The sequence below is a fragment of the Ovis canadensis genome, chromosome 4 (assembly GCF_042477335.2).
Source record: "Ovis canadensis isolate MfBH-ARS-UI-01 breed Bighorn chromosome 4, ARS-UI_OviCan_v2, whole genome shotgun sequence".
NCBI lineage: Eukaryota > Metazoa > Chordata > Mammalia > Artiodactyla > Bovidae > Ovis > Ovis canadensis.
The window spans coordinates 59,042,990-59,066,961 of record NC_091248.1 but is presented as its reverse complement, the minus strand read 5'-3'; the positions used below and the strand labels follow the sequence as shown (position 1 = coordinate 59,066,961).

Below are 23,972 nucleotides of genomic sequence, written 5' to 3'. Positions count from 1 at the left end.
GGATGTGAGAATTGGACTGTGAAGAAAGCTGAGCACCGAAGAATTGATGCTTTTGAACTGTGGTGTTGGAGAAGACTCTTGAGAGTCCCTTGGACTACAAGGAGATCCAACCAGTCCATTCTAAAGGAAATCAGCCCTAGGTGCTCTTTGGAAGGAATGATGCTAAAGCTGAAGCTCCAGTACTTTGGCCACCTCATGAGAAGAGTTGACTCATTGGAAAAGACCCTGATGCTGGGTGGGATTGGGGGCAGGAGGAGAAGGGGAGGACAGGGGATGAAATGGCTGGACGGCATCACGGACTCGATGGACGTGAGTCTGAGTGAACTCCGGGAGTTGGTGATGGACAGGGAGGCCTGGCATGCTGCAGTTCATGGGGTCGCAAAGAGTGAGACACAACTGAGCAACTGACCTGAAGGGAACTGAACTGTGACATAAATAATTTTATCATGTTCAGTTTTAAGCTACCACCATGCCACTGAATGTACAGTTGAGAAGAGATGCTAACAATTGGTTCTCATGGGCTAGTGCAAGCCAGCTCCATCAGCACCACTGTGGAGGGCCTCTGACCCTTTTAAGAATTCTGTAGGATTCTCTGCCCTACTATAGAGAATATCACTCAGTAGTTTTCTTTAGAAATTCTACATTAAGATATATATGTGTATATGTGAATGAATATATGTATGAATGCATGTATGAATGTGTTTATATATATAGTACATGTGTATATGTGTATGTATGTATTTTATCTATCTATAGATAGAAAGTGAGTCGGGGGGTGGCTAGAGAGGGGAGAGAGAGATACATATTTAAAAATCTATAAATCCATATGTGAAAATCTGAACTCTTAAGTAGATGATTTGGGAGTAGCATTATCACTTTTTTTAAAACTCAAAACATTTTTTCCAACCATACTTTGAGATAACTTTTTCTTCTAGGAAATTTAAAATAATGGTGCAGCTCTGCATAGTTTTTTAAGGATGTTTACTTTACAAATGAAGCTGTATCTTTAGTGGGCAACATATAGGAAAATAGGACCTAAAATGAGAATTTTGTTTTGATTTTAACTTCTAGTTCTTGCTATTGAGATAACATCCAGGATAAATGCTACGTGATACTGATGTTTCTCATCATATGAAAAAAATGTACACTGACTTTCTTATCTATAATAAAGATATATTTCATAATGATTCTCTATTTCTGCTCTGCTTTCTATTGTTTTAATCATGCTTGGGTATGTAATAACATTTTTTCAGCTATAAATAACTAGAGAAGTGTTGTTTGTTGCTGTTCTTATTCTCTCTCTGGTGCCTTTAGTGTTTCTTTCCAAAGAAAAATGTAATTTGTTTGCCTTTCTTGGCAACAGTGATTTGCCAGCTTTTTATCTGAATATTTTTCCTCACTTCTTTGGGGACTTGCTCAGTTTTCTAAAGTTGAAAACAAGGGCTGCCCATAGCTCAAGCCCATTTCAAAGTATTTTTTGCTTTTAAATATTTCCTGAATTAAACCCTGTCCTTTTATTCCACTGCCACAGTCAAGGTGGCATTCTCAATACCTCATTTGGTGCACCATCCAGATGGTTCACCCTTGGTCTCTCTTCCCTTATGTTGTGAGGCGTATTGTCCTGAACTTAGTCTTACAGTGTCTTTGACGTGCTTAAGGTCTAGACTCTTCCTTTACTCTTCTTTGTCATTATCTGATCAATCTTATCTGCCTAGGTTTTCCAAAGGAAACTCTCAACTCTGGTAGTTGACTGCTACATGCTTCTCTTTCTCTACAAGCTAGAATGCCTTTCTCCTCTTTCTGCTAATCTGTAGACTTTACATCTCAAGTCATACCATCTATCAGAACTCCACAGTGATTCCTCCCTGAGTTCCAGTAGCAACATTCATTCACTTTTTCACTATGTATTGATCAACTCTCTTTCCAACTATTCTGGGCACAGAGTGGTGAGTAAAGATATTAATATTATGATCTTTGCTTCTTAACGGAGCCTTATATGCTATAGAAGCATGATGTCTATTTTTCCTATAGATGAATCAACTCTTACATTAACTGGCAACTTCTTATTGACAAGTACTCTCATGTTATATAGTCTCACCACAGTTCATCAGAGTGGGGTAGACAGAGTAAGCTGTGGCTGTGACTGGAAATCCTTAGGGTCCACCCTGTAAATAGGAGGTCAAGTCACTGCATTTGGATTTTCTGCCCGAATTCTATTAAAAAACTGCCTCTGCAAGACTAAGTCCAGTACTCAACTCAAAAGAATCCATATGCAAATACTCTCTTTTACAGACTGGACCTTGTGTTGAGATTTTTCAGGGAAATGTTAATTTAAATACAGAATTCTACATTCCTTCTAGTAATAGCTACCCTCAGGTGTTGAAGATCTAACACAGAGGGCCTCAATTCTTTAATGGATAAAAAACTCAAAGAAAAAAGAAACAGCGATCTCTGTAGTTTCTGTAAGAATTGTGATGTCTTAAAGATTATAGTAACAGTAGAAAAATCAATCACAAAGAGAACCTTCCCCACACACATAAGAAAAAGTTATCAAATAATTAGAAAACATTGTCTTAAAACACTGCCTCAAGTGTAATTAGAACTATAAATTCATCTCTGGATTGGAAAAATGATGAACCAGATCTTACTCATACAACAGACATATTTCTTTGCCAAAATTCAGGATAAAAAGTGGCAATATTGCATAAAATTTGCCAAGTGTGATTTCACTGTCAACCAATATTTTTCTCATCCCCCAAAGCTCTAAGTCTGCGGCACCATAAAAGCCTAGAAAGGCTAACAGAGCCACTCAAGATTTGTGTTTTACTTTCAAACTGATGGTTCCCATATGGTTCCACTTTGAAGAGATAGATCTTGACTTAATCTCAGAATCATTTAGTTTAATTAAATGACTCTTTTGCCAAACCTGGGGTCAGTGGATCCTCCAAGAAGATCATGAATGGAAATCAGGGGTTCCATAAATTTTGATAGGAGAAAAAAAAATCTCTATTTTCACTAAGCTCTAACTGAAATATAGATTTAAAAAGTTCAGGGTAGTATTAGCAGTCCCTGGGACTCTTTCACTCATACAAATCACAATTATTTTCTCATCACATGTATTTTCTTATAGTTGTTACAAATATTTAAAATTATCATTGTTACTCAGTACTGCTTCAAAAGCACTGTAGTTAATAGAGCTGTCACTAGATGTTGTTGTTTAACATGTTAATAAAGAAGCATATATATTATTTCACTCATTTGGTTTTTAAAAATATTTTAATATCTTTGGATAAAATTGGCTGCCTTTGTAATTGTATTTTATTTTATACATTGAAAACATTATGCTGACAAAGGGGCTATAGATCCAAAAGTATCTGTGACAGACAAAAAAGTTAAAAGCTGCTTGTTCAATTCTCATTTTTGGTATTTGTTTAATGGATCACATGCACTCAAAGAAACTGAAAAATAGACTTGGATCAGACTTGAATATATTTGAATATGCATGATTGTGTAAGTAATGGTTTCATTATTATACCTGAAGAAAGACTGATTGATGTACAGAGCTTAAAAATAGCTTAGGAAGAACAGTCTGCAAATGCATGGGCAACAGATGGAGGAACAGAAACTACCGCAGACTATCAATCTCACTGGGGTTAACAGACTACACATGGTTTTGCCACCACGACTGAAATAGGGTACAGAAGGAATATGAGGCCCCTCAAACTCTTCAAATTAGTATGCACCACTATTGTTAGGTAAGTACCATTAAATGGAAAAGAGAAAGGCCAAACTTTGTAAGAATAATTCATATGTATTATTCGAGACAGTAGTAGCAATAATAATAATATATGTATTTTTAAAGGTTCTACCATATCTCTGCTGATTTTAATCATCAAAACTCACCCTCAATATAATACTATGATATATATACATTCTTATGTAATTGTCACATCTTTATTAAGAGGAAAAAGCAGATACGTTACATTCATGTTATAGAAAACTAAGGTTCAGGAAAGCTGGAGGCCCCACAATTGGTCAGGGTTGAAAAAAAAGATAATGCTATAATCTCCACTTAATAAATGTGGAAACAGTCTCTGAGCAGTTAAGGGGCAGTTGCAGTAAGTGTCAGGGCTGGGATTCAAATCCAATTTGGTCAGATTCCAACACCCTGTGTATTTTCCATTGTGTCATGCTGCCTGCCTCACTATTCCTTTCTCCAAATTGGAGAGCAAAGAAGTTCTTAGGAATGACAACCCCCCCAAGAAAATTGTACTTCACTTAGTTGAATCACAAGGGTATAATTCAGGGAGAGAATGATAAAGCATTTCTGAAACTTTGGCAATGCTCTCAAGGGGCCTAGAAGGGTCATGTCTTTGGGATGTTAGTGCTGCCTTCTCCGTCAGATCCCTGCCCACCCAGCCACTGGGGAATCCAGAAGACTTCCCTCTCTGTTCTACTGAATCTCATGGAAATAGCCATTACCAGGGGGAAATGTGTGTGAGTCAAATAATCTGCTACGGAATATGAATTATATCATATGATATTTTCAGATTTGGGAAATAAATCTGATGAATGATCAAAGCTTGCATATCTAATTTCCCATTTATGTGAAAGTAAACTTTATTAGTCATCTGTGGGCTTTTGAGGGACAGAAAGGCATTTTCCTCCTACTTTTTGTTCTTTTTGCTTTCTAGTTCACTGTTAAACTGCTGCAGATCACAAGCCAAGATCATGTTGTTTAATTCTATTACAAGAGCAGAAGTGAGAGTTCTTGCACTTTTAAAAAATGCCAGGCTTAGGAGGGCTTTGAAAGTTGCCCATAGAGTGTCCTCAAACTGTGAGTCTTGCAAAGAGTTGTCCTAAAGACTGTCCTTTTTCCTGAAAGCTCTCATTTTGGTTATGGTGGTAATGCCATAGTTAATTTGTTGCAACTCCAGTGAGATTTATAGCCTCTAATATGGTTTTATTCCTCTCATATGTTGCCCACATATTTGCAGACTGTTTTTAATCCACTTTTAAGCTCTGTGTATCAGCCAGTCTTTCTTTAGTTATAATAATGAAACTGTTACTTAGAAACTCATGCACATGCAAATGTATTTTTTCAAGCCATTTGCTTACTATGTCCATTTTAAGAGCCTATTATGTTTAATTTTGCCTCCTTTCTGCCCCCAATCCTCTCATGTAACAGTTAATCACCATTTAAATGTTTACAAAGAGTTTGTCCTCCTAGACATTTGCATTGTTATTTCGATGCTCCAATATAAAAGGTAAATGCAACAATAACACAAACTGAAACTGCTTTCAAATACAAACTAACTTGCAAACAATATGAATGCACAGACCTCCCCCGCCCCCAAAGCTTTATCCCAATCGGTTTTCTTAAAAATCTAGACAAATCTTTATTTTCATTTGAAATGTGATTATTCATTATCTGATATGCTGCTGCAATCTCCTTAACAGGAAGAGAATTAACAATAAAGTTCAACTCTTGAATAGCTGCAAGGAGAAAAGATTAATTTACAGCTTTACTTCTCTTTGTCATAGTGGCTTAACAAAGATGTGAGGAAACAGCTTAAGCATAATCACTTTCCTTCCTCTCTGCTCTCTCCCTGTCTTCTCAGGTACTTCTACAATTTACAGAATCTTAGTTTGGCTTACTGCAGAAAGTTCACAGACAAAGGTTTACAGTACCTGAATTTGGGGAACGGATGCCACAAGCTCATCTATCTGGACCTTTCCGGCTGCACCCAGGTTTGTCTTTCAGCCTTCTCTTTCCTGCAGCAGGCAAAGAAGTCCTCCAGAGAACGGGCTGCATCCAGCCCCAGCCCTCATGTTATACTAACGCTGTGCACGGACTGCAGCACACTTTTCAGAGGTTTTGAATTACGTGAACACAGCTGCTTAAATTTTGCCAAGGATCACTACTATAGGCTCTTGGCTTCCCTCCACTGGAGTGTCACATCCACGAAGAGGCAGAGCTCATTGGATGATGAAGCAGACCACTTCTGTGTAGACACTCTGCACAATTATGATAGCACAGTCCAAGTCTTGAAAACTTTTTAGAATTGCTACCAAGATACAAACAAAGAAAAATATTTGGGGGAGAGGGTGGGGAGAATTTGCAAAGAACTTCCTGAAAAGTTAGTTTGCTTCCACGTGGACTCTGAGAGTAAACAGTATTAGGTAAAATGCTACAAGTGATAAATGTAAGAAAGGAAATACAACAAAGATAATGATTTTTTTTTAATTGCATTATATCCTTGGGCTAAATAACATGAAGATTTGAGGTCTACATGGGGAAATATTTAAGTCTGAAGGAACAAGACTAAGAAACCTGGGCAGAAAATAGTGTGGAATTGTGAAGGGTATGGCATGGCTCTGTGGAAGCAGTTCCTGCCTCCTTAATAGTTTCTTCTGCTCTGTTTTGTTAGATTTAAGTCACCGTTCATTTAACTTTTCTTCCACCTCTCGGTGTCTTGCTATTAGTGTCATAGTATGGTCATCATTCAGAGAAGGCAATGGCACCCCACCCCAGTGTTCTTGCCTGGAGAATCTCAGGGACGGGGGAGCCTGATGGGCTGCCGTCTATGGGGTCGCACAGAGTCGGACATGACTGAAGCGACTTAGCAGCAGCAGCAGCATGGTCATCATTCTATGAAAATAATATAATGACACAAATGAGAACTGTTACTATACACCAGGCACCATGTTGAGTGTTTCATACATATCACATTTACTGCTCATACAAATGCTGTGCACTATAGCTTATTTAGATGAAAAGACCAAGGTTCTCAGGGTTGCACAGCTGGTAAAAACATACTGGTACTGCTATAAGCAGGTATTCCTGGAAAGAATACAGGGACAGAATGGATTTCTCCTCCAAGTTCTTGAATGGACAGAAATCTTACTTAGCCACCACCACTGGCATATCATGGTTTCCTGGTACACTAGGCACTGGGGAGGATGTAGGGGAAAGGATGCTAAGCTAGGGCTGCAAGGCTACAGTTTGCATTTGTTTAAATCCAGTCTACTGATATATCAATAGTTTGCTAAGCACCCACATCTGCCACTCTGATCAAGACGGCCTTAATGTTCCCTCCAGATCGACAAAACTTCAGATAGGCTTCTTTCTGATCCTGAATCCCTGACCTCCTTTTTCTTACTTTAGAAAACTTGCAGTTGTACATTCTGTTTTTGCTCCCTTTGAGATGTCAACTTCTTAAAAAGTTTCTTACCTGTTTTACAACCCATGAATGTCTTCCTCAAGGACCTGGGAGCCAGCCTTTGATGTGTAATCATCAAGAGAGAGAGCATCTGTATCTCTCAGTCTCTGTGGACTGATGGGGGCCTAACTTGGATATGAATGTCAGCAAACACAGATGGCCTGATCACAAAGGAAGAATATTTGCAAATTCAGAAATAACTCAATATGCTTTTGACACATCCCACTGATCAATCTCTCCCTGAAAGATACATCCTTTAGTCCTTCTTTTAAAATTAAATTTTACTGGACTATAGTTGATTTACAATGTTGTACAGCAAAGTGAATCAGTTATACACATACATGTATCCACTCTTTTTTAGATTCTTTTCCCACACAGGTCATTACAGAGTATTGAGTAGAGTTTCCTGTGCTATACAGTAGGTTCTTATTAGTTATCTATTTTATATATAGTAGTGTCTAACTCATCTCAGTGCTTCAGAACCCTCCTCACAGTGTGACTTAACTCCTTTTTCTTCTCAGTTTCCACCAAGTAATTATTGCAGCAACAACACAAACACAGGCATAGACAGACAAACACACATAAACATGTCCTAAGGTTAAATATTTTCAAACACAGCTCAAAGTCAGAGGTTTCAAACTGATGACTTTCTGGCCAGATATTTATGCAAAACATATAGTCTGTTTTTAAATTTTGAGCCAACATTTGGAATTTTGGAGTTTTCAAATAAAAATCTAGACTTTAAGCTTCTCTTAAAAAAATACATAAGAACTAGCAAACTTGGGCCTGCATTCCCACACGGTAAAGGGGGCTGGAACAGAGTCAGCCTCACCCCCTTGAAATGGAGCCCTCTCCTCAGTTTACCGCCCTCTCCTCCACTCAGTAATGTCCAAATATGCACTTACTCTGGGACAGTTACCACTTCACTGCATTGCCTGCCTGTCTTAGTAGGTGTTTGAGTTTGGTCTGAATGTATCAAGAATAGATTGTGTTTCCTAATTGATCCTTAATTTGTAATTCTCAAAAGACAGTGATGTTAGTATTTCACATCATGCAAAATAATGTTAGGGTGTTCATTTTTTATTTATCTACATTCCATTTCCCTTTGTTCACTTAATAATTTAACAGCAAACAGAGATTTAACCCTAGTTGTCAGGCACTGGAAATTTTACCATTTGAAACTTTGTAAGAAATGGGCTCATTATGAACCATAGATATTTTAATAATGGCTGCTGCTATAACTTCAGGACAAATCAGTGTATTTTGGAAGTTACTGCGCCTGAGGGACTTATGAAGTCTTCTGAGGTGGTTTCATCTACTTTCCGGGCTCCATCTACCTACCTGTGAGGATAGCTTCACCCTACCTGGTCTAACTGCATTGGTATGACAATACAAAATGGTTTCAAAGAAGGAAAACTGACTGTTCACAGGTTTTATAGGTTCGTCCCTTGGAAACTAAAATGTAGTTTCTTTTTATATGTTTAGAATTTTGCGCTATGAAGACATGTGTTAATATATCTGACCAAGGAAAAATGTCCTAATAAAACAAAAAGAGTCGAGAATAGAAGCTTACGACCAAAAGTTTTTCACTGGTGTTTACTGAGTGCCTGCTGCATACTGGGCACTGTGATGAGTAAAATAGCATCTCTGTCTTTGGAAACTCTGGATTAACACAAACAAAATATGTCAAGAGCTAAATGTTAATGTAGTCATGGCTGCCCAAAAAAGGAAAGATGTATTTATATAATATTGTGAAAGTATTTGAACCATACGTGTTAGAAAAAATAAATAAGTGGATGATGGAGAACTACAAAGAAAAGTGAAAATCAATTACATATGCTTTAGAAATATTCTACAGTCTTATGGGATTGGATAAACACTGTAGGGTGCATTAAATTACATGACTGATTTCCTAATGAATACTAGCACTTACATGTTTGCCTGCAGGTTATCATCTTTGATGTGGCTGAAGTAATGCCTCTGCCCAGTTTCTTCTCTTTGGAAAAACCTCTGCTTACCCTTGGCCTAAATTGTGATAGGGCTGCTGCAGTGAGCTCTCTCACTGTCCTCTGCAAAGAAAAAAATTAAATTACCTGAAAACTCACCACCCAGAAATAATCAACACTACTAGAATTTCAGGGTCTTTACGCTATACATGTCTAGACTTCTTTTGAATTGAAAAGGATTATATAGTACACATATCTTTCATTATTCCATGTCTTTATTCCATTAAATATTTTCCTGTAACTTACTTTTAAGAGGTATAATAGTATTCCATTGTATCAAAAGACCAATTTATATTTAACCATTCATTATTGGCCTACAATTCTTTTTCCTGGTCTACGTTTTCTTTGGCTATCATAAATAATCTCTGAGGAAAATTATTGTAGCTGTATCTTAGCATACATGTATGTAATTTTGGGTACAAATTTTTAGAAATGAAATGATCAGAGGTTATTTTTAAGGTTGTCTGTGCTCTACAAAGACTCTCAATTTACATTTATGATGAATGTAAAATAGTTTGCTATCTTCATAAATATATTTTATATAAAAAACTTGTCAATTCAAGTTTTATATATATATATATATATATTATATTTTCAATTTGTATTTCTTTGATTTCCAGGCAAAGTTAAACCATACACAGGCACTTAATAAACATTTGTTGAATGATAGCATTTTTGTCTCAAAATGCTGCCATTGTTAAAATATTTTTCAAAGTAATTAAAATTTTTCTTTCAAACTGGGGAATATTGGAGATAATGTAACTTCAGTTCCTGACACAGTTGGTGTTAAAAAATAAAGCCTATTAGTATATTTCTCTAAAAAATTTTTCTTCAGAACCTGAGTACAACATTTTCCTTATAGCATTTTCAGAAAAGAAAAAAAAAACAAAACTACATTCATTTAACAAAATGATTCTGGCTGAATCAGTTGAACAAAATTAATTTGTTTGCTTTTATATTTACTATTTACTCAAAGTTATAAAATCTAAGCTTATACCATAAAATGATTTTTAAAAACCATATTTAAATACAATGTGGTAAGACTCTTTGGAGACAAAATGGTTTTATCATGTAAAGAAGGTACTCTTTCCCGTGCTCCTTTGTAATTTATGATCTGGGAGACATTTGGTGACAGTGAATGGATTCATCTTTTCTACGTCTTAAGGAATGATGTATGACCTAACTCATAGTAGATGTTTATCAGATGCTTGTTGAATATTTGGATTAATGTTTAGTTAAATAAGTGAAACTAATGAACCACTATATGAGATGTTAGTAATTTTCCTTTGCATCTCATTCTCTGCCTCAAGGAACCACTCCTCTCCCTTCTCTTGTGGTTCTGAGGAGCTGTCAGTCACGACATCATGAAAGTAACATACCACAATAATTAGGAGCATGGGTTCTGGGGCTGCTGCTGCTGCTGTTGCCCCAGTTGTGTCCGACTCTGTGCGACCCCATAGATGGCAGCCCACCAGGCTCTGCTGTCCCTGGGATTCTCCAGGCAAGAACACTGGAGTGGGGTGCCATTTCCTTCTCCAATTGGAAGCATGGGTTCTGGGGCACCTGCATTTTAATCCTGAGTTTGCTATTTGCTAGGTATGGGGCTGGGGCAGGTCCTAATCTTTCTGTATACCTTACCTTCCTTATCTATGAAATGGGGAAAATGCTATTAATGGTAACTACCTGTGTTTTGTATGAATTAAATGATTTGACACATATAAGAGGCTTACAATGATGGTTGCATATAGTAAATGCTTAGCCACTATTAGATATTATTTTTAGATTATTAACAGTGTTTTCCAATGGCCATTATCATTTGGCCCAGGCCTAGACATTCTTAAGTTCCATATGCAATTGCTACAATTTTTCCAGGAAGAACATGACTTTAGCAGAACCCATTCAGAACTCTTTAGGTACTGTAACAATTTTATGTATACAAATACACACACACACACACACACACACATACACACATATATACATGTGTATGTTATATGTATATTATATATATATTAAAATAAGTCAGAGAAAAGAGAAATCTGTATGTTATGGCTTATATGTGGAATCTAAAAAAAAATAAATGTATATACAAAACAGAAACAGACTCATAGACACAGAAAACAAACATGGTTATAAAAGGGGAGGGGCGGGCAGGAGGGGCAAATTAGGAGCATGGGATTAACAGATAGAAACTACAATACATAAAACAGATAAGCAACAGGGATTTACTGTGTAGCACAGGAATTATACCCAGTTATCTTATAACTTATAATGGAATATAATCTGCAAAAAAACTAAATCACTATGCTGCTGCTGCTGCTGCTAAGTCACTTCAGTCATGTCTGACTCTGGGTGACCCCATAGATGGCAGCCCACCAGGCTCCCCCGTCCCTGGGATTCTCCAGGCAAGAACACTGGAGTGGGTTGCCATTTCCTTTTCCAATGCATGAAAGTGAAAAGTGAAAGGGAAGTTGCTCAGTCGTGTCCAACTCTTTGTGACCCCATGGACCACAGCCTACCAGGCTCCTCTGTCCATGGGATGTTCCAGGCAAGAGTACTGGAGTAGGGTACCAATGCTATACACCTAAAACTAATACAATATTGTAGTTCAACTATACTTCAGTTTAAAAATGAGCAAAACATGAAAGTCTTCCTCTAGCAACAAAAAAGAATATATTAATATACATATATTAATGTATTTTTAAATTCTTATATTGTGGTTCTGTGTGTGGATATTAATTCTCATAAATTATATTGTGCTATAGCTCCCACTCTTTTTTCGATTTTTGACAATGTTTCTTAAGGTGCTTCTCTAAGTCACCTCTTCTCTTCAACCTCTTAATCACAGAGAGCCCCAAGGTTCAGTTTGGTTCTGCTTTTCTTCTCATCACACCCTTGGTGATGTCACCTATTAACAGATTATAGCTTTAAATATCACCTACAATGACAAATACACACACACACATATATAAAATCATATATGTGTAATATTCACACACAAATATATGTTCAAATGCACATATACACATACATGAATGTATGTATATATATGAGTATGTTTATATATGCATATATACATATATAAGTATATATGCTTATAGGAGTATATATATATGAGTATGTATATATATATTATATAGAGAATACATGTATATATGTGTGTATATTTATATACATACACACACATATGCATAGACATAGACACATATAATGATAGATAATATGTATCTTTAATCCAGACTTCTCTCTCAAATTAAAAAAATAAAAATATTTTTTTTGTTTTTATTTTGTTTTCCTGGAACAGTGGGAATCAATGCTTTTTCATTTAAGGCTACTAAATGTGTCCAACACTTCTGCATTTATTGTAATTTTTAAAAAATATATCACCTTTTATAGTTGGGTGAACAGATTTTTGTCTTGCATCTGTCCAGTTTATTTGCTTTTTAAACATTACTCTCTCAAGTTTTAGATTCATATCTTAAAAAAAAAGTCTCTGCTCTAAAAAATAACTCCTTACTCCTCCTTTGGCCTTCCCTATCTTAGTTAATGGCAGCTTCATGTTTACAAATGCTTAGGCCAAAAGTCTTGAATTCATCTGTTACAGATTGAATTGTGTCCCCTCCAAATTAATATGTGGAATTCCTAACCCCTAGTATCTTAGAATGTGAACTTACTTGGAAATAATGTCATTGCAAATGCAATTAGTTAAGATGATATCATTAGGGTGGGCCCTGATCCAGTGTGACTGATGTCTTTTTTTTTTTTAATTTGGGGGAATTTGGACACAAACATATGCATACTGGAGAGTGCCATGTAAACATGAAGACAGCCATCTACAAACCAAGGAGAGAAGCTTGAACCATATCCTTCCCTCACACTGAATGAACCAACACCCCAACACTGATCTTGGACCTTTTAGCTTCCAGAACTGCTGGATAACAAATTGCTCTTATTTAAGCCACCAGTTTGTGGTCCTCTGTTACAGCATACCTAGTATGGCAATCTTAACTCCTCTTTTTCTCACACTCCACATGCACTCTTTCAGGAAGTCCAGTTGACTATTACTTCAGAATCTATCCAGGATCTGACCACTCCTTACCATTTCTATAGTTACTACTCAAATCCAAGTCATCATCCAATCCATCATCTCTTGCCTGGATTATTGTGACAGTTTCCTAACTGGTCTCTCTGCTTTCACTTCAACCTCTAAGTTCTTTTCAACAAGTAGCACCTAGAATGGTCTTCTGAAAACAGAAGTCAATGTACTCCCTCAGTTCAAATGCCTGGCAAGTTTTCCTATTTGCTCAATAAAATTGAAGCCTTGAAAGGACCTTCAAGACCCCATGTAACCTGCCTCCTTCTCTGTCTCTCTGATATCACTTCCTATTATTCTTCCTCTTACCAACTCCTCTCCAGCCACACTGGCTTCCTTGCTGTTCTTTCAACACACAAGCTCTTGCCTCTGGGTTTTTTGCACTGGCTATTTTCCTTGCCTGCAACACTCTGCAGCTATCTGGACAGCTTCTCACCTTCTTTTATTCTATTTCATGAAAAGTGAAAGTTGCTCAGTCGTGTCCAACTCTTTGTGACCCAATGGACTGTACAGGGGCCAGACTGAATTCTTCAGGCCAGAATACTGGAATGGGTAGCCTTTCCCTTCTCCAGGGGATCTTCCTGAACCAGGAATCGAACCAGGGTCTCCTGCATTGAAGGCAGATTCTTTACCAAGTAAGCTATCAGGGAAGCTCTAGTCTACCTAATATATGCCCCTAATCAATGAAGAAGTGACTAAAAGGCATCAGCCAGAATGCTCCAAAGAGATCCACATTAGTTTTCCATGTTCATATCAGAACTCTCTAAAAGGTGAACTTGTTTCTTTCAAAATCTCAAAGAAGAAATATGGGTAGGATTTACAGTTTTAATGGAAAGGACAAATCTATCCTATGTGTACATGAGAAAGTGCCAATTAGGAGGGCAGATTACTGGTTATGCTTTTCCTTTACCCTCTGCTCTGTGTGTTACTTCAAGGGTTCTCATGTTGATATTGCCTTTCCTACAGATTTATTGTTTCTCCAATTGTGTTTAGCAGTGGGTTATGGCATTATATAGAAAGTTAGGCATAGAATGATCACAGTTGTGCTGGTAACAAAGGCTAGGTTGTAGCCAGTCTCAGGTTGAAACCCAAATGTCCAGAAACCAGTAACCCTAAACATGGAGTGGGAAAAGGATCCAGATGAAGAGGGGGTAGTTTGGGCCAAGGTACAGATTTAAGATTTTCAGATTTAAGGTAAACCAGCAAGCAAGAGGGCTTATAATAGTTTCTGCCTCTCTGTTCCTTTGTTCTTCATTTCCATCCAGCCTAAATACTTTCACTAGGCTCACTTTTTGCCTTCTGCCTAAATACCTTCATACTGTCTCATTTCCCCATTCATCAGGTTAATTTCATATATCCTTTGAGGCTCTGTTCAATGACAACCTTCTCCAGGAACCCTTCACTGACCCCTCCTTTCCCCAAACCCATCTGGGTTAAGATCTCTTCATTCCACTTCCAGTAAGTGTTCTCTATGTATTTGATGGTCTGCTTATTTGTCTGCTCTCTGCCCCATTGTGAGCTCTTTATGGCCAGGATTGAGCCTGATTATCTGTACCTGTATCCTAAGTATATCATAAACACCTGACACATAGTAAGACTCTGATCAACGTTTCATGAATGAATGAATGAAACTGCAGCCAGTTTCAGAGCATGGTTAGCAAGTTCTTCAGGTAGAAGCTCAGGACACTCAGGTGTCTTGAGAAGCTGGTAACTTGCTAGAGCAGAGTCTGATTATCTTTTCTTGGTAAGAGCTGAGCCTGATATTTCTTCAGATTTACTGGGAGAAAAGGGCCTAGGAAACTACAAAATATTACAGTGAAAGTTATGGTTTCATCAACTGTTTTTCAGTTATTATGCAAGTCAACAAAAATGAAAAGGGATAGCATCCCAGAAATGTTCAAATGATTAGAATACTCAATATAGCAACAGAGGTTTATCAGTAGTTCTTATACTATTAAATCTCTCTGAGACTCATGAATCTTAAAGGTGGACTGTGTAAACTGCAAAGTAGAAGATTCTAAGGTCATTTCAGTTCTCTCTACGCTACATAAATTCCAACCTCCCCTTTCAGAGAGGCAAAGATCATGGAAGGTCTTACTTAGTCACCCCTGGGGTTTGTGGTAGAAGTGGGAGAAAGCTGCGGAGGCACCTCCAGAGATAACTGTATTAGCCAAATGGCACAGAGATTGCATAAGCAGAGCAATCTCATTCTCTCTCCCTCATAAGCAGAAGGCACTGGGATGGTGAATGGAGCCCCAAACTAAAGTTAAGAGACCCCCATCCAGCCTTTGCTATGCCACTTAAGCACCTGTGCAACCCTGGGAAGTTACGTGGTTTTTCTGCTTCAGTTCTCTCTTTTGTAGAATGGCTAGGTTAGGCTAGATCTCTGAGATCTTTTTCAGCTTTAGGATTTTGTGTTTCTATAAGATGATTAACTAAGATAACTAAAGAAGGAGTATGAGTGGGGAAAAAGAATAATGAATTTTATTTTGGAAAAGCTGAATTTGAGCTTTCTGTGATACATCTAGTTGCCAATGACGGAACTACTTGAAAGTGGAAGTCCAGTCCTTGAAGCAGAGCTGGGAATGGAGGCACAGATTTGGTAGTTTATCAACAGAGGGCAATTGGAACAGTAAGAGTTATGTGACCAGCTAAACCAGCTGTGAATGAAGATGTTATGTACCAAAATGAATTGATAACAGCTACATTAAAATTATAATTTACTTATATTTTACCTTATTCTATATTTTAATGGATGGTGACTCCATTTAATCCCTGGTGACTCAGTGGTATTCTGAGTCACCTGCTAATTCTGCCTGCTAATGCAGGGTTTAATCCCTGGGTTGGGAAGATTCCCTGGAGAAGGAAATGGCAACCCATTCCAGTATTCTTGCCTGGGAAATCCCATGGACAGAGGACAGAGGAACCTGGAGGGCTACAGTCCATAGGGTTGCAAAACAGGTGGACATGACTTAGCGACTAAACAACAATAAAAATTGGTACCATTTGTTGGGTATTGACGATGAACTAGGTGTTGAGGTATGTGCTCTGCATTTATTATCTCATTTAATATTTATAAATAACTATATGAGGTATGTATCATTATTCTCATTTTTGAGATGTGGAAACTGAGCACTAGTGTGTTGGTAAACATCTAATACCTGAGAAGGAACAGGAAAATCCCTGAATTACAATGGTTGCTGACTTCCATGGTGTAAATACTCTCAGCATGGCCAAGCTAACAGAGGTCACTAAAACAGTGAGACAGGAAGAAATGTGCACTATGTAATCAGTTTCAGTTCAGTCACTCAGTCGTGTCCGACTCTTTGCGACCCCATGAATCGCAGCATGCCAGGCCTCCCTGTCCATCACCATCTCCCGGAGTTCACTCAGACTCACGTCCATCGAGTCCATGATGCCATCCAGCCATCTCATCCTCAGTCGTCCCCTTCTCCTCCTGCCCCCAATCCCTCCCAGCATCAGAGTCTTTTCCAATGAGTCAACTCTTCACATGAGGTGGCCAAAGTACTGGAGTTTCAGCTTTAGCATGATTCCTTCCAAAGCAATCCCAGGGTTGATCTCCTTCAGAATGGACTGGTTGGATCTCCTTGCAGTCCAAGGGACTCTCAAGAGTCTTCTCCAACACCACAGTTCAAGAGCATCAATTCTTCAGCACTCAGCCTTCTTCACAGTCCAACTATCACATCCATACATGACCACAGGAAAAACCATAGCCTTGACTAGACGGACCTTAGTCGGCAAAGTAATGTCTCTGCTTTTGAATATACTATCTAGGTTGGTCATAACTTTTCTTCCAAGGAGTAAGTGTCTATATAATACTGTCATCATACAGATATAATAAACATATATATATCTTCAGGAACATAGATAACGGTAAAGCATAATAGTAAAGTAATTATGAAGTCACGAGTTTGGGTGTTCGCTACATTTGTAATATAGCTTATTTAATTTTCAGTTTATATTTTTTAATTTTTTAGCTGGTTATGTTTAACAACTGGCTTTCATAGTTTCTAAATTTTAACAATATGCTCTTGCAAGCTAATATAAGCTATCTCCACATATAATGATACCACAACAGGGTAAGTAACTTGCTTATTCACACTAAAAATGTCTGGACAAAGATTAGAACCTTGATCCATCTAATTCTGAAGACCAGGCTCTTAACCATTCAGTTCAGTTCAGTTGCTCAGTCATGTCCGATCCTTTGTGACCCCATGAACCATAGCATGCCAGGCATCCCTGTCCATCACCAACTACCAGAGTTTACTCAAACTCATGTCCATTGAGTCAGTGATGCCATCCAACCATCTCATCCTCTGTCGTCCCCTTCTCCTCCCACCATCAATCTTTTCCAGCATCAGGGTCTTTTCAAATGAGTCAGCTCTTTGCATCAGGTGGCTGAAGTATTGGAGTTTCAGCTTCAACATCAGTCCTTCCAATGCACACCCAGGACTGATCTCCTTTAGGATGGACTGGTTGGATTTCCTTGTAGTCCAAGGACTCTCAAAGGAGTCTTCTCCAACACCACAGTTCAAAAACATCAATTCTCCAGTGATCAGCTTTCTTTATAGTCCAACTCTCACATCAATACACGACTACTGGAAAAACCACAGCCTTAACTAGACGGACCTTTGTCGAGAAAGTAATGTCTCTGCTTTTTAATATGCTATCTAGGTTGGTCATAACTTTCCTTCCAAGGAGTAAGCATCTTTTAATTTCATGGCTGCAATCACCATCTGCAGTGATTTTGGAGACCAGAAAAATAAAGTCAGCTACTGTTTCCACTGTTTCCCCATCTATTTGCCATGGAGTGATGGGACCAGATGCCATAATCTTTGTTTTCTGAATGTTGAGCTTTAAGCCAACTTTTTCACTCTCCTCTTTCACTTTCATCAAGAGGCTTTTTAGGTCCTCTTCACTTTCTGCCATAAGGGTGGTGTCATCTGCAAATCTGAGGTTATTGATATTTCTCCCAGCAATCTTGATTCCAGCTTGAGCTTCCTCCAGCCCAGCATTTCTCATGATGCACTCTGCACAGAAGTTAAATAAGCAGGGTGACAATATACAGCCTTGACATACTCCTTTTCCTATTTGGAACCAGTCTGTTGTTCCATGTCCAGTTCTAACTGTTGCTTCCTGACCTGCATATAGGTTTCTCAAGAGGCAGGTCAGGTGGTCTGGTATTCCCATCTCTTTCAGAATTTTCCACAGTTTATTGTGATCCACACAGTCAAAGGCTTTGGCATAGTCAATAAAGCAGAAATTGATGTTTTTCTGGAACTCTCTTGCTTTTTTGATGATCCAGAGGATGTTTGCAATTTGATCTCTGGTTCTTCTGCCTTTTCTAAAACCAGCTTGAACATCTGGAAGTTCACGGTTCATGTACTGCTGAAGCCTGGCTTGGAGAATTTTAAGCATTACTTTACTAGCGTGTGAGATGAGTGCAATTGTGCAGTAGTTTGAGCATTCTTTGGCATTGCCTCTCTTTGGGATTGGAATGAAAACTGACCTTTTCCAGTCCTGTGGCCACCGCTGAGTTTTCCAAATTTGCTGGCATATTGAGTGCAGCTCTTTCACAGCATCATCTTTTAGGACTTGAAATAGCTCCATCACCTCCACTAGCTTAAGGCCCACTTGACTTCACATTCCAGCATGTCTAGCTCTAGGTGAGTGATCACACCATCATAATTATCTGGGCCATGAATATATTTTTTGTACAGTTCTTCTGTGTATTCTTGCCACCTCTTCTTAATAACTTCTGCTTCTGTTAGGGCCCTACCATTTCTGTCCTTTATTGAGCTGTTAGACTATCATTTTTAAAACTATAAAGTGCTATATACTGTATATGATAAAGAAATTATTGCTGCATTTAAATTTTGTATTTGAGAAAAATGTTATATGGTCTTAAGTGTCATCACTCAGGAGGGGTTGTAGTGGAAAAGCAGGCATGAATCAGAAAAGTCAGTGCAATTTCTCTGTCTCTGGGTCAGCTCTTGGGCCCCAGTCTTCCTGTTAAAGGAATGTTTTGTGTCCTTTCTGAATCACACTTCAACCCGTATTGGGAAAAAATATTGAAGAATTTATGAAAAATTTTATGAATCTTATAGGTAAGACATATAAATTTAAATGGTTGTCATAATTATTAGTTTGAATGCAACTTAATACAAGCCACATTGAAATAAATAAAGAAATAAAACAAAAGCCTATTGTTTAGGATCCATAGATTAATGTAATCTCTGTAGCCAAAATATTTAAAGATGTTTATTACATTAAGTAGTAAAAAATAAAACATCTGGCAACAATTTTTAGATCTTGAAGAATTGGATGACGAAATGATGAGTCTCATTGGACTCAGATCATATTTCCCCCTCCTGAAAATAGGTTTGAAAAAATTGTAATGCTTTCTGAAAAACTAAACTTATTTCAGTTTCTTCTCTCTTCCCTATCATAGCAAATGGCTTATACACAGAATTTCATGAACTGCTCATAAAACTCTACTTTAGTTCTTTGGATCTGGATGAAGCCAGTGGTTAGGACTGTAGCTGTAAAGCCTCCATCTAACTCAATAATCTAGACAAAAGAGCTCTGTGGAAATTGTGTTTTAAGAAGAAAGTATTGTAGCTGTGATTCTCTTGATTTAAAAGGAGATAACATTCCATTATAGCACAAGGGAAGCTGTAAGTAATTGGCCAGTGGGTGAGGAAGAGAACAACGTGGTACACTCCAGACAAGAATGGTAGAGTTTAGGAAGGGTCAGCCTGCTTCTGCAGATCACAGCTCGCAGTCATTGTGCAGTGAGTACACGCATGCAGAGTTGGCACCCATGCTTGCCTTCCCGGTATCTGCAGGCTTCACTAATCTTGTGCTTTAGTTTTATTTTCCTTACTCACACTGAAAATGAAAGTTTTTTCTTTTGTTTCATGTTTGGCTGTTCAATGTTTTTAGATAAATATGGCAATCTTTAACAAAGGACGATATTGACCATGCCCTACCCCCCGCCCCCCACCGCTGCTTCCTCTTTAGAACTCCTAATTCTCATTTACATTCTCATACAATTTACTTGACAACTACTTGGCCTATTAACAAGCTGTTGTTGCATCATACTTTGCTCCCAGCACGGTGTTGTAAAGGGCCTGATGGGTAAGATGGGCAGGGATATTACACGTGTGCACCTGGAATTATTAAACAAGGCCGAAGGTGCACACTGCAAAGTGAGGGCTCTGGTTGTTGGGGCTCTGAGATGTAAGAGAAAGAGACAGCTCTGCCTGAAGCCTCTTCCAGAGCTACCTGGGAGAGGTGCATTAGCGGACATAGAGGCGGGAGTGGCTGTGAAGAATATATAGACTGGAAAGCACAGGCACATGCAAAGAGAGAGAGTGGTAGGGATAATAATTAGGCCTCTTATCCTATCACCACAGAGGACACAATATTTGAAAGCCTGTCAAGCCCTCTTAACACAGATCCTGGGAAGTGTTGCTATTGAAGCCTGTGGCACATTTGAATGCAATAAAACAGAAAGTTCCATAATGTTTTGGGAGAAACCCTTCTTTCCAAATCCTTCTTTCTTTGGGAGAATCCTTCAGTTCATTCCAGGCTTCTTTGAGGTTATCAAGAGGTTATGAAGGATATATGGATACGACTGAAGTCATCACATTACTCATTAGCCATTGGTTATAGTGCTGTTTAGAATGAGAGGAACAGCTGAAAATGGTACAGGAACACAACACGGGCTATGTCTACCTAAGATGGGTATTTCTGTCATCGAGGGTCTCACCCTACATATATATATCTCTTTTTCTGTGTTGTTGAGCTAAATGATTCAGAGACAATGTTGTTAAGAAGGACTGGAAAATGGGAGCTCCGTAAGATGTGATCCTCCCTGAGGAGGGATCTGAGCTAGATTGTGCTGCTCAGCACTTTGGTCTTCTTTTCGTGTGGCTCACTGAGAGCTCATTTCCTTCACAGACCACTCAGTCCTGTTGTTCTGAGACCCAGCCAGAGGCAGATGGAGGGAATTTCCCCGTGAGCACCAAGGCTTCTCTGCCTCCATTAGCAGCAGTAGCTGTCTGCTGGGACTTGAGACTGGAACACCACTGGTGTGGCCAACTTCTCCAAGTTCCCAACCAATGGGGGCTTGACCAGAAAACAGCAGCGTGGCAGGGATCCAGTTGTCCAATTGAAGCCAAAATTACCCCCAATTTTATAAGAATCCTATACAGAAAATGCACAGATATCAGATGTGGCAAAACCCAGGATTTTACCACGGTGAAATAGTTTGCTTTTTCTCTTAGAGAGGAATCTTTAATTTTAGGTTTGTATCCTCAATACTTTTCAGTGAAAAGAAAGAACTAATGGTTGGCCTAAAAGATTCTGGCAGGAATATTTGAGTCATAAAATATTAGCCAAGCATCTTTTTGGATATTCTAAAATAAACTAAGCACAGAACTAAGCATTTCATGCCAGGACAAAACTGAAAAGCTTTTCTCAGAGGTCTCCCTGCCCCTCCCCCTTTCTTTCCTGGATACAATCTTATTGGTTGATAGCACCCAGTTTTTGGCTGCATTACAAGGAACCACTCAGCTGTGGCTAATTTCTGCTATCACTTTTTCCCCCTTGTTCAGGAAATCTTGTCATGAACATATTTCCAAGACAGCAAGAGAGAAAAAGTTTTTTACTTGTTTTGGGGAAGCCATTATTGGAGATACAAGTGTTAGGCTAATAGACTTGTTATTATTTAGCTCTTAGCCACTTAGTTGCTTAGCCACTGGGGAAGCAGGGCAATATGCTAGGGCTGAGAAAAGGGGAGAAATCTAGAAGTGTTGTGAAAAACAACTGCTCCCATCCCTGGATCTGGAGTTATTCACTATGGGGAGAAATGGTCTCTAGCCTTGGCTCTGCCGTTGACTGTGTGACTCAAGAACATCCGTTCATTCATTCGGCACTTACGGAGCACCCACTCTGTGTGTGGCACTGTGTCCAGCACCAGGGACACACCACGAGGAACAGATAAGGAATCCATTCTCAAATCACCCAACTTCTCTAAATACTGTTTCTTCATACTTATGGTGTGAGGGATACACTAGAATGATCTCTCAAGGTCTTTTACCTCTAGTTCTTGTATCTTTATTTTTCAGTGAGCTCACAATATGTCCAGAAAAACGGTAACAGGAAAACTGGTACTCGAAACACATACCAGGTATCATGCTAACGAACCACTTTCATATACTTGCCTCTGTTTTCTCAAGAATCTCCTAAAATAAGTATTATTATACCCATTTTATAGATGAGACAACTAAGCATCAGACAGGTTGAATTGCCTTTTGTTATAAGTGAGAAAGAGATAGACTCAAACCCAGCAACCCAGCTCTCTGCTGGCTCCAAGCCCAGCATTCTTTCCCTGCCCTCTGTTCTCCAGGTTTATAATGTTAATTTATCTCCCCTGGACTTTTCCCTGTGAGTATTTATGGAAAACTTCTTCAAGAACCCATGGCAGTACAATACGAAATACCTAATTTTTGTCTTGTGGGTCTTCCATTAGTTTTTTCTCCCTCTTTACCTACTAAGCTTTTCTTATTCATCCCAAGGGTGATCTTGCCACTTCATCTAAGCCAAATGCTCCCACTGCTTTGCCTCTGCTTGTACTTTACCTTCAACTTTGAATCATTTTCAATCTTGTCTGTAGTCAAATTCTGTACTCTTTCCCAGACTTTGTCTTACTCCTAAATTTAATTCATCCATCCCCTAATAGTTATTCAACACAGTAAGAAGTTTAAAAGAAAAAGAGTATAAAATCATCTCCTTGGGGGAATAAAACATGCACAGATGATAGGACTGTTATATGCTAAAATAGTTATAAACGTGTAAGGGCGAGAGACGAAAGGTAGCAGGAAAGGGCTGGAGTCACTGGGACTTGACGAATAGCTAAGGCTTGATTAGATGAAAAGAGAAAGGGGTGGAGAAAGGTTACAAAGTCAGACAAAGAGCAGACAGGTCCACTGAGTACTGGAGAAGCTGGATGCCTTTCTGGCCAGAATGACGAAGTTTGAAGAGCTCTGGAAGCTGGGATGGAACAGTTGAACTGGATGTTATTGTTGAAGAATGTTAATCAGAAGGAGTACTGGATTAAGAATTTGCACATCTGTGTTCTTGCTCTACCAATCTGTAATCTGGAGAAAATCGATCAAGAGATTTGAGTCTCCAATTCCTCATCTCTTAGGGCTACCTCAGTCTATAGAAGTCTCAGCTCCTTAGAACAGCCTCTCTTCTTTTACTGTTCCTGCCTCCAGACATTTTGTAGTATGCCTTTTAAGTGTGAGCAGTCAGTTATGAGACCTTTCACAACATAGTATAATCACATATACTCTGTGAGAACTTTCACAGTGCTAAAAAACATGATTGGTCACAGAGCTACACAAGTTAAATAATAAAAATTAAGTTATACAGTCTAAATAATAAAGTTCAGGATATACAAGTTAAATAATATTCATACACAAGCATTAAAAATGGAATTTTTGATTGGGAGTTTGGGATTAGGAGATGCAAACTAGTATACATAGGATGGATAAACAACATCGTCCTGCTGTACAGCACAAGGAACTATATTCAATATACTGTAGTAAGTCATAATGG

General features: G+C 38.4%; 2 protein-coding genes across 2 annotated transcripts in view; one reads left to right on the top strand and one right to left on the bottom strand.

The window, feature by feature from the left end:
* The window catches only part of LRRC17 (leucine rich repeat containing 17), a 43,665-nt gene extending 34,373 nt beyond the window's left edge, over positions 1 to 9,292 (bottom strand). The window contains exons 1-3 of the mRNA XM_069587822.1: positions 9,157 to 9,292; positions 7,236 to 7,384; positions 5,692 to 6,652 (exon numbers count right to left, since the gene is read on the bottom strand). The gene's annotated coding sequence lies outside the window, so the exon portion shown is untranslated. The remainder of the gene's footprint in view (positions 1 to 5,691; positions 6,653 to 7,235; positions 7,385 to 9,156) is intronic.
* Positions 1 to 23,972, top strand: part of FBXL13 (F-box and leucine rich repeat protein 13) — a 221,646-nt gene that overhangs the window by 124,352 nt on the left and 73,322 nt on the right. The window contains exon 12 of the mRNA XM_069587823.1: positions 5,622 to 5,751. Coding sequence (XP_069443924.1) covers positions 5,622 to 5,751 — 130 coding nt within the window. The remainder of the gene's footprint in view (positions 1 to 5,621; positions 5,752 to 23,972) is intronic.